At 38.4% G+C, this 10,047-nt stretch overlaps 1 protein-coding gene across 1 annotated transcript in view; it reads left to right on the top strand.

Moving 5' to 3' along the window:
• The first annotated feature begins 824 nt into the window (after positions 1-824).
• Positions 825-10,047, top strand: part of LOC145285962 (ribosome production factor 2 homolog) — a 51,568-nt gene continuing 42,345 nt past the window's right edge. The window contains exon 1 of the mRNA XM_080134488.1: positions 825-977. Within this exon, the coding sequence (XP_079990614.1) occupies positions 958-977 (20 nt within the window). The 5' untranslated portion in view covers positions 825-957. The remainder of the gene's footprint in view (positions 978-10,047) is intronic.

Raw genomic sequence — 10,047 nt, 5'->3', positions numbered from 1 at the left:
TTTTTTTTTGTTGGTTGTCTTCCCTGTGGCCTTGCCAGGCCACTAATATGCACACACACACACACACACACACACACACACACACACACACACACACACACACACACACATATATATATATATATATATATATATATATATATATATATATATATGGCATTGATGGAGGGGAGACTAAAACTTGCTGTTATGATTTCAAATGATCTAAAATAATACCAAGGGGAGACTTGATTTCAAATATTTCTCATAATTTATATCTCCGTCCATCAAGGCTAGAGGTTTGGGGGACATACAGATATTTTGTAATTCATATGCAACACTAGGAAAACAAATGACTATAATTGAAACATTTTATGGCTGTTAAAAGTGCAAAAAATATGCTCTGGATGATGGATAATCCTCTTAATGTGCGACCTTAAGAACAAATGTCACATAGCCCACTATACAATCCAGGTCATTAGCTTTCCAATGAGCCTTCATTTGTTAAATTCTGATCAATAGTCGCTGAGATTTATTACAATTGTTAAAAAAGAACCTATATTTTCAAACCAATAAAATATGCCCAAATTAGCCTGCACTTGTATATATAGTGCCCTGGCAAACTAGCTTTAGTTTTGCTGCTTTGGGATGAATGTTTTTTTTGGGGGGGGGGGCACTAATATATATATATATATATATATATATATATATATATATATATATATATATATATATATATATATATATATATATATGTATATGTGTGTGTGTGTGTGTGGGCATATATATATATTCATTCATTTGAGGTTTGTTCAATTTTTACACTAGTTTACGGAAGATGAATCTCGTGGCAGTAGTTAAATACAATTAACGTCACTTCCGGTCCACGAGGAACGAATTCCTACAATTTATTTCGTATTCCCGTTTATTGAAAAAAAAAAACAAAACCAAAAAAGACAGACCAGTTACGAAAAGAAGATGGTTGTTCCTAAAATTGTGTATGTATTTCATTCATTTTAAGTATTCTAAAAAAAAAAAATAAATAAATACTGCGTACAATTTTAAATATACTTCAGGAAATGTTAATTTATTTGTTATTTAATTTAAGAAAATGTTGATTCATATCTTTCGTTCCTTCGGGTAATGATCATTTTGTAAATATAGTGACACAAGCAATTATATTAACTTTTAGAATATGGAATGTTTTTAGAATTATCTATTTATATCCCCGAAAAGAATTTGGAATATACACTTTTGTTCTTTCTGTTTATTTGTTTACAACGACCAAAAGCTCAAAACACGTGTTCACGCCCTCATCATCCAATTGTTGGTGTTATTTCGTAAAGTTTTATTTTTCAATGACTATGAAAATATGGATTATATAAGTCAAGATTGTTGTCTTTTTTTAATTTCTGGTTTCTTCTGTATCGTTGGATAATAATTATGAACTTGTCTAAATTTGCCCTAAAATAAAGAAAAATCTGTATGATGTATGTACTCGTGACAGAAAAGATGTCATGTTCCAAAAAAATCACATAAATTGATCAAGTGGTATGTAAATTAGTAAATCAAATATTATGGCTAACCGAGGAGATATTTTAAAAACATTTAACAAAAAAAATAATAATAAAAAAAAAACAAGGGAGATAACTCAACATAATTCAAGCTTTCAAATTTTTCGGTAAATTTTTACATGCCCCACTGCCCCAGTGTATTATAAACACCTCCAACCTCCCTATGTTAAGAACGGCTTTCAGAGTACCCCCCCCTCCAACCTCGAAAGGCATTCTTCACATGGGGAGGTTGGGAGTGGGTTTATTCCGAAAGCCGTTTTTAACATGGGGTGGTTGGGGGGTGTTTATACTACGTTGGAGCAGGTCGTAAAAAATATCAATTTTTCTTGTTGCTTACAAATTCTCATTAATTGCTTAAAAATTAATTTATTTATAAAATATGTTGAAAATTTAATTTTGACCAGAGCTCTGCTGGGCTGGATGGTCCGAGATGGGGCCAGTATAAAGGTTGCGAAATAATCATTATTTTGTGATTCCAACTCAGGAGTCAGTTAACCGCTAGTAGAAGAAATATCACGCCTTGACTCTCTGGTGAGATGTTGGACAAGCTCCAAAAGGAGCTAATGACACCCTCATCCTTATCCACAGCATACTTAATTACCACGCCCAGACTTGAAAAGGTGCATGCACGTTGGCAAGCAACTGGTAACAGATAAAGTGCTCACCGAGGTACTGCTAGCAACTTACCTTGTCACATAGCACAAATAGACGCAATGCAAGAAATTACTGGGCAGACAGGGAACACCGCAGAACACGGACAATGTTAGCACCCCCTCAGAACTCTCTCGAATGAAGTCGCGTGCACCAATAACCATCTCCCTGGCCCAAGGCATGTTCAATATATATCCAGGGGCCAGCCTCCCCCCCCCTCCCAGTAACAACGTAAAATGGCAGAATCAGGATAGAACCGACTTTCTCGGATCTCCACCCCCTTCTTGGCACTGGTACTTCCCTTATCTTTTCCACAAGTAAGACTACTTGATCAATTTACTTACATTTTGGAATACGATATTTCCTTTTTGGTAATGCCACTAAATAGGGTTTGCGAGTGATATGAGAAAAATAAGTCATTAAAAATGTTTCTTTTCTTAAACTTTATTACACGAGCCGTCATTTTGAGTAAGAAATTTATTTTTGTAAAGTGTCAGCAAGACGACATATATTTGGAAACGCGCTCGTTGCCGGGAATGTCTTGTTTAAGTAGCCTGCTCTCGCCTCTCATGCAAGTGGGTGAGTCTGCTTCTATGGGGGTGTGATGCCGACCACTCCTGTCTTGTAACTGGGCGTCTTGGGTTCGATTCCACCTCTACAAGCCCTCCCCCTTCCAGGGCCACAAGATACTCGTGTTGTGGTCCAATGTTTTGAGGCTCTGGAGTAGTCGTGCGACATGTCCCATGTCTGTAGGGATAGGTTCCTGGGTGGTCGCATCACCTTTCTGCTACGACGCACCGGTTGGTCTTCCTCAACCTCCATCATCTCAGGGGATACTGTGTTATCCACCTCCATCTGTTCTGGCAGAGTGTCGAATGTTTCGGGCTGGTGTTGATCCGTACACGTGGGGGACCATTGTCCCGGTACTTCGGGCTCTGTTAAGTTGTCTATGGTATCCAATATTCCTGGTGGCTCCTCAGGTATCGAGTGACAAGGGTATCTACCACTGAGTTTATTCTTCGGAGGAATCTGTGATTGCGTTGGGTTACCCGGTTACTCCCATCAATGCGTATATTATACTGCCGGTTACCCAGTGTTTCCACCACCCTCCCGTCTTTGCCCATCAGTGCGGGTGTGGACCAACTTGGTTTTGAACCTGCACTGTTTCCCGATTTTCAGTTCTTGAAATGGGTGACATTTTAGATTGTATTCCCTTTCATTCCGTAAGTGTATTTTTGCCATCGCTGTTTCTCTATAACGACTGATTTCTCTCCAGCGTTTATGGATTCGATATCGGTCCTGGAGCACTGGGATATGGTCCTTTATCATGTAACCGTAGAGCATCCTCGACTGAGACATATGTAGGTCTTGTATCGGGCTGTTGCGATGAGTCAATAGGGACCTGCCCGGTCATGGCATAGGCGACCGCAACTGTCTGTGCTATCAATAAGGACCTTTTAGCCGTTTTAATGGCAAATTCTGCACTCCCGTTGCTTTGAAGGTAATATGCCAATTATGTTCGTTTTCTTATGCCCCAATTATCTAGGAACCGGTTATATTCACTGGAGTCAATGGTGGTCCACCATCGGTCGATAGTGCCTCCAAGACGCTGTACGTGCAGAACCAGTTTCGTAGGGCGTCACATGTGGCCTTGGCATTCCCGGACGACATCAGAGTAACTTCTACCCATCCGGTGTATCTATCTGCATATACTAGGTAGTTCTTCCCTCGTAAATCGAAAAAGTCCGTCACCGTCTTCTGAAATGGGAACTCAGGGTTTGAGGGCGGCATTAGGGGTTCCCTAGGTTGTGACGGAGCCATTACGTTGCATACTTTGCACTGGATCTGGGTCTGACAAATGCTCGCGTCCAGTCCTGGCCAACATTCCATTGACATCCTGATGCGCCAAATGGAGCGATTCCAGTACCTGCACATGTAGTTTTCTGGGTATGAGGATTTTATTTTCCATTATCATCACCCCTTCTAAGCAATATAATTCCTTTCATATGCCAAAACCGGTGAATTGTCTCCGGCAGTTCGTGCCGAGATTTAGGGAAACCATTTCATATGAATTCGGGAAGGGTACGACATTCCTCGTCAGTAGCAGCAACTGCCACAATCCTATTCCATGTTATTACCCTTAATTTGGGGTCCTGCTCATAGGTGGAGTTAAATGACACTCTTATGGCATCATCCATGTTTTGTGCAATGTCTTTTTCATTTGCTTCCTCCTGGCTTAACGTTACTGGACATCTTGATGTACAGTCTGGTGCTGCATGGAGTTTGCCAGGGAAATGCTTTATTCGAAATTTGTACATCAAGGACCATTCTTTGAAGTTGAACAGTCTTGGATTCTTTATGTCCTTCAGGGCTTTGTCCGAGAAGATCTTTACCAAGAACTTATGGTCTACAGTGACTAACAACTCTGGGCATCCGAAAACGAACATGCGGCATGCTTCCAGTCAGTAGACTAATGCCAATGCTTCTCCTTCAACTGGTGCATATCGGGACTCTGCATCATTAGTAAATCGGGAGCCGGCCAGGACTAATCTCCAGTGATTCTCACCATACTTCGGTCCGGCTTCGATTGCACAGTTGCAGTGCTTCTGGAAAAGAAAATATCCCAAGCCTGTCCTACTGAAGTCTGTCAACAAACAAGTTGGTCTGTTCGCTTGAAAGGTTCTTACACCGTTCTCGATCTCTTCTGTGATGCTTCTTTTCGACTCTTCGAAGATTCAATCGAGTGTGCTGTCCCAGTAGAACTTTTAATTTTTTGCCTTCAGCAGCTCCTGGAACGGGGCCATTACTTCGGCCTGAGAAAAAGCGTACGCTACCTGGTTTACCATTCCAAACCAGGATCTTATGTCAGTTATTTTTTTGGTGTTGGAAAATTTTGTATTGCTTCAGTCATTTTTTTGGTGGGTTTCATCCCATCTTCCGTTATCAAGAACCCGGCAAATTCCACCTCTTTTTCTGCAAAGTGAAATTTCTGAGGGTTGAATACGATACCATTTTTGCTGCAGTTATTTATGTACTCCAGTACTCCATAGTATGCCAAAATGATGTTTCAATAGAGTCGTCCCATAGTATCGTGTCGTCTATACATCTTGTTTTTCTAGGCATATCTACATTACATATTGTTGAACCTGCATGTATATGCGTCTCCTGACGCTTGGAATCCTTGTGGTGCCTGAAGATATCTACCCCATTCCATCATAAAGGTAGTTGCATCTCTTGACAATGGGGAGAGAGTTAGGCTATGATAGCCATTCCATGCATCCAAGACGGTTTTTCTAGTTTGTGCAGGAATCAGCGATGCCTGGTTGAAAGGAGATGGTGTATGATGGGTTTCTCGTAAGGTAGCGGTGTTGAGCTTTTGTAGGTCTACCGTACGCCTCGGTGACCCATCCTTTTTCGGTGCAACCACCATTCTGGAGCACCATGTTGTAGGTGTACCCACTGGTACAGGTTCTATGATGCTCAATTCTTTTTTCTTCCAATGGTGTGGGACCAGGATTGGGGTGTGGACAGCTGAGGGTTTGGCTCCCGAGATGAACGTGATGTCCATGGGTTTTCCTTTCATCGCCTGCAACTGTTGATGTGGGCATATATTGAATGCGCTTGACTCAAAATGCTCCTTTATCCAGCGTTTCAATCGGGGTCTGTTTTCTTCCATAGGGGCAAAAGGGACATTGTTCAACTTAGGTGGGACATTAGTTCTTTGTGGGCACCCACATGGTGCCTTTCCGCCGTCGCTAGTTGCCACGTTCTGCTGGGAAGTTGGATCTGGAAAGTTCTCTGGTACCAGACCAAGGTCTTTTTTGATGCATATATAATCTGACGTGTTTCCCGCGATCCTACTCTGATTTTAGCAAATATCACGCCTTTTCTGTTGAGTAGGTTGTTTGTGATTTCCCGAATTCGGTGACTGGTCGGTGCTAGACATTTGTCTGGAAACTTCAGAATTTTTTTGATTTCTGATCCGCTAGAGCATGTCTGTGCCTCAGTGTCTGCGATTGCATCAATGTGGTGAGTATGGAGGCCAGCTAGCTCTATGGAGATGCGCCCAAATTCTGCATGGGCCTCTTGAAATGGAGTTATCTCTACTGTCAGGGTTAGTGCTGGATCAGGAGTTCCTCTTCGGAACTTATTTTTGTTCCAAATAAGGTGCGGCACGGCCTTTGGTTTCGTCAGGTTGGCTTCACCTCTCTTTTTTATTTGCTCATCATCCGGTTACAACCCTTTTTGTGTCTTTGGGTAGTGAAAGTTCTGAATTCTGCTCCAACCACTCCCGCTGTAGATCTGTTGCTGGACCTCTGCTTCGGTTTTCAGCAGACTCTTTTAAAATGTCTGGTCAAGCCGCAATTGTGACAAGTCATCTTTCCTGCTAAGCAGCCCCCTCATACTTTTGAGTAGTCAGAGTATGAGCTCTTCCCACACCGTGATCCCTAGGCTGACAAGTTTGTTGAATTTTTCTTCCAGTGTTGTAAGTGTTGCAGCCTCCGACAGCACCTTGCTTTGATGCTTCAAGTTTGCCAGCCCTGCCATCATTTGTCCTGTTACCATATCGTTGGAGTAACTGACTTTCCGACCACATCCTATCCCATTTGGACAAGTCACTAAAAAGTCACAGAATTTTGTGACTGATTGTCGTGCCATGAAATCTGTAACCGATTCTCCTTCCTTCTGCCTTACGGAATGGAATTCTTGCCAGTACACTTCTTTGTGTAGGCTTCTGATGGCTACGAGCTTTATGTGTTGCAACAGCTGTTCTTCCATGACAAAGTTCAGTATTTCTGCTCCTACCATGGCGAACAACAGCCTGTTCACTTTTGGGGAACAGGCTGTTCTTAGCTCGTTTCTTAACGCTGTTGGCTCCGTCAACCCACACATCTCCTTGTATCTATTCCAGGAGTCAATGAATATCACTCAGTTACCATCACTTGAGTTCAGTTTTATGGTAGATCTGTCGGGTCTCCTTGTAAGAGGCTTGCTGGACTGTCCTCCGTCTCTTCGCAGGGCGATGTTCTCTTGCTGTAGCTCAAGGATCCGTTGCAGTAATGTCTTCTGTGTTTGTTCGTCCATATTCCAACGTTGTTTTAGCAGGTTTCCTATATCGGTGACGCCATGTAAAGTGTCGGCAAGACAACGTATATTTGGAAACACACTCGTTGCCGGGAATGTCTTTAAGTAGCCCGCTCTCGCCTCTCATGCAAGCTTCTATGGAGGTGTGACACCAAGACCACTCTGGTCTTGTAACTGGGCGTCTTGGGTTCGATTCCACCTCTACAATTTTACCCATCGAAACTCAAGAAATGCACGATTAAAATGTGCAAACATTGAATGAATAAAATTTAACATGGCTGACACCTGGAATTTTGTAGTGCAAGTAGCAGCCTTGACCTTGTGATTAAAAATCAAGATTAAGTGAAACGGAATGAACCAAGGCAAAACTGACTTGGTCGGAGGTACGATACTGTTTTCAATTTAAATTCAACTTTTACCATATTTTTTTGTTTATTAAATTGTGAGGTAAAAGTTCAAAATTGTTACAAAATGCCCTCTTATGTTAGAAATGGGTTTCTACATAATATTTCTGCACGGTTCATATTTTGCATAAGTACTTGTTTTGTTAGCCAGAATGTACTTCTCAAAACAAAACTTGACCTTGTGTTTAACTTAAAGAGGAGATAATTTAACACTAATTACAACCTCTAAAACAACCCCCCCCCAAAAAAAAGTAAAACTACATGTGCGATCACGACACTACTTAATGACTAGAGAATGACTTATATTTGATCCTAATTCAGTTATGGTTGAGGTTAAATGTAAATTTAAGAAACCTGATCAGCTAGCAAAAGAAAAAAAATGGCATCCAGTTTTACCTTAATATTAAAAATTGTTCGCACAAAGAAAATAATCAAAATGGGCAGACCTGAATAAGAATCCCACCTCCCTATAATTTTAATTGGTGTTCTACAACTTAACCCAATGTAATATAAACACCTCCTACCTCCCCATGTTAAGAACGGCTTTCAGGATGAACACCCTCAATCTTGAAAACTGTACTACATACTAAAACATGCTTTAAAAATTAAGGGGGGGGGCGAGTGATTCTCATTCAGATCTGCTTCAAAATGACACAAAAATTTTATGATTTACTTGCGTGTTAGGTTTTAAAAAAATTATACAAGTTCATCTAATTGCTGTTCGTAGTAAGTTTTCCGGTATCAGACACACGGCTGGATTTGTCAACAATCTGAGTAAGCTCATATTCAAGGGAATAATTATGACAACCTGGGTACTTGATGAGGAGTGTGGACCCTGCGCAAATGTTTGCTTTCCACGAATGGCTACCTTACCAGACATGCGCAGAAGGTTTTAACTTTTTCGTGCGCTATTTCATTTCACAACTACATTTCTTACACTTTTTTTTTTAATCGAGCGTGTTTTCTGTTTTGACTTTTTTTTTCTTTGAGTAAATTTCATTTATACTTTTATTTTGTGCTTGTTTTTATTTTATTTGTTCATTTAAAATTTATTTTTATTTTGGTTCATTTTAAATTTTTATCTTGGTTCATTTTAAATTTATATTTTGATTGATTTTAAATTTATTTTTATTTTGGTTGATTTTAAATTTATTTTTATTTTGGTTGATTTTAAATTTATTTTTATTTTGGTTGATTTTAAATTTATTTTTATTTTGGTTGATTTTAAATTTATTTTGGTTGATTTTAAATTTATTTTGGTTGATTTTAAATTTATTTTGGTTGATTTTAAATTTATTTTGGTTGATTTTAAATTTATTTTGGTTGATTTTAAATTATTTTTGGTTGATTTTAAATGTATTTTGGTTCATTTAAAAGTTTTTTCGGTTCAAGTTAAAGTTTTTTCGGTTCAATTTAAAGTTTTTTCGGTTCAAGTTAAAGGTTTTTCGGTTCAAGTTAAAGTTTTTTTTTCGGTTCAATTTAAAGTTTTTTTCCGGTTCAATTTAAAGTTTTTTTCCGGTTCAATTTAAAGTTTTTTTTCGGTTCAATTTAAAGTTTTTTTTCGGTTCAATTTAAAGTTTTTTTTCGGTTCAATTTAAAGTTTTTTTTCGGTTCAATTTAAAGTTTTTTTTCGGTTCAATTTAAAGTTTTTTTTCGGTTCAATTCAAAGTTTTTGTTCGGTTCATTTTAAAGTTTCTTCGGTTCATGGTAAAAGGTTTTCGGGGCATTATAAAATGTTTCCGGGTCATGGCAAAGTTTTTTCGGTTCAGTTTAATTTTTTTCCGGTTCATTTAAAATTTTTTTTCAGTTAATTTTAAATTTATTCTGATTCATTTTAAATTTATTTTATTTTGGTTCATGCAAAATTTTTTTTTTTTTTGGGGGGGGGGGGGGGGGTAAGTTTAAATTTATTTTATTGTGGTTCATGGTAAATATTTTTTTGGTTCATTAATTTTTTTTGGGTTCAGTAATTTTTTTTTTTTTTTAAGGTTCATTTAAATTTTTTTTATTTACTTTGGTTCATTTAAATTTATTTTTATTTTGGTTCATTTTATTTTTATTTTGGTTCAGTTTAAATTTATTTGTATTTTGGTTCATTTTAAATGTATGTTTATTTTGGTTCAGTGTAAATGTATTTTTATTTTGGTTCATTTTATTTGTATTGCGGTTCAATTTATTTGTATTGCGGTTCAAATTATTTGTATTTATTTCGGTTCATGGTATGTTATTTCGGTTCATGGTATGTTATTTCGGTTCATGGTATGTTAGTTCGGTTCATGGTATGCTAGTTCGGTTCATGGTATGTTATTTCGGTTCATGTTATTTTATTGTGGTTCATGTTATTGTTTATTTCG

This window comes from Euprymna scolopes, chromosome 10 (genome assembly GCF_053919585.1).
Source record: "Euprymna scolopes isolate OS-2025 chromosome 10, ASM5391958v1, whole genome shotgun sequence".
Lineage (NCBI taxonomy): Eukaryota > Metazoa > Mollusca > Cephalopoda > Sepiida > Sepiolidae > Euprymna > Euprymna scolopes.
Note: the sequence above shows the minus strand (reverse complement) of the source record. Positions and strands in the feature narration are given on the sequence as shown.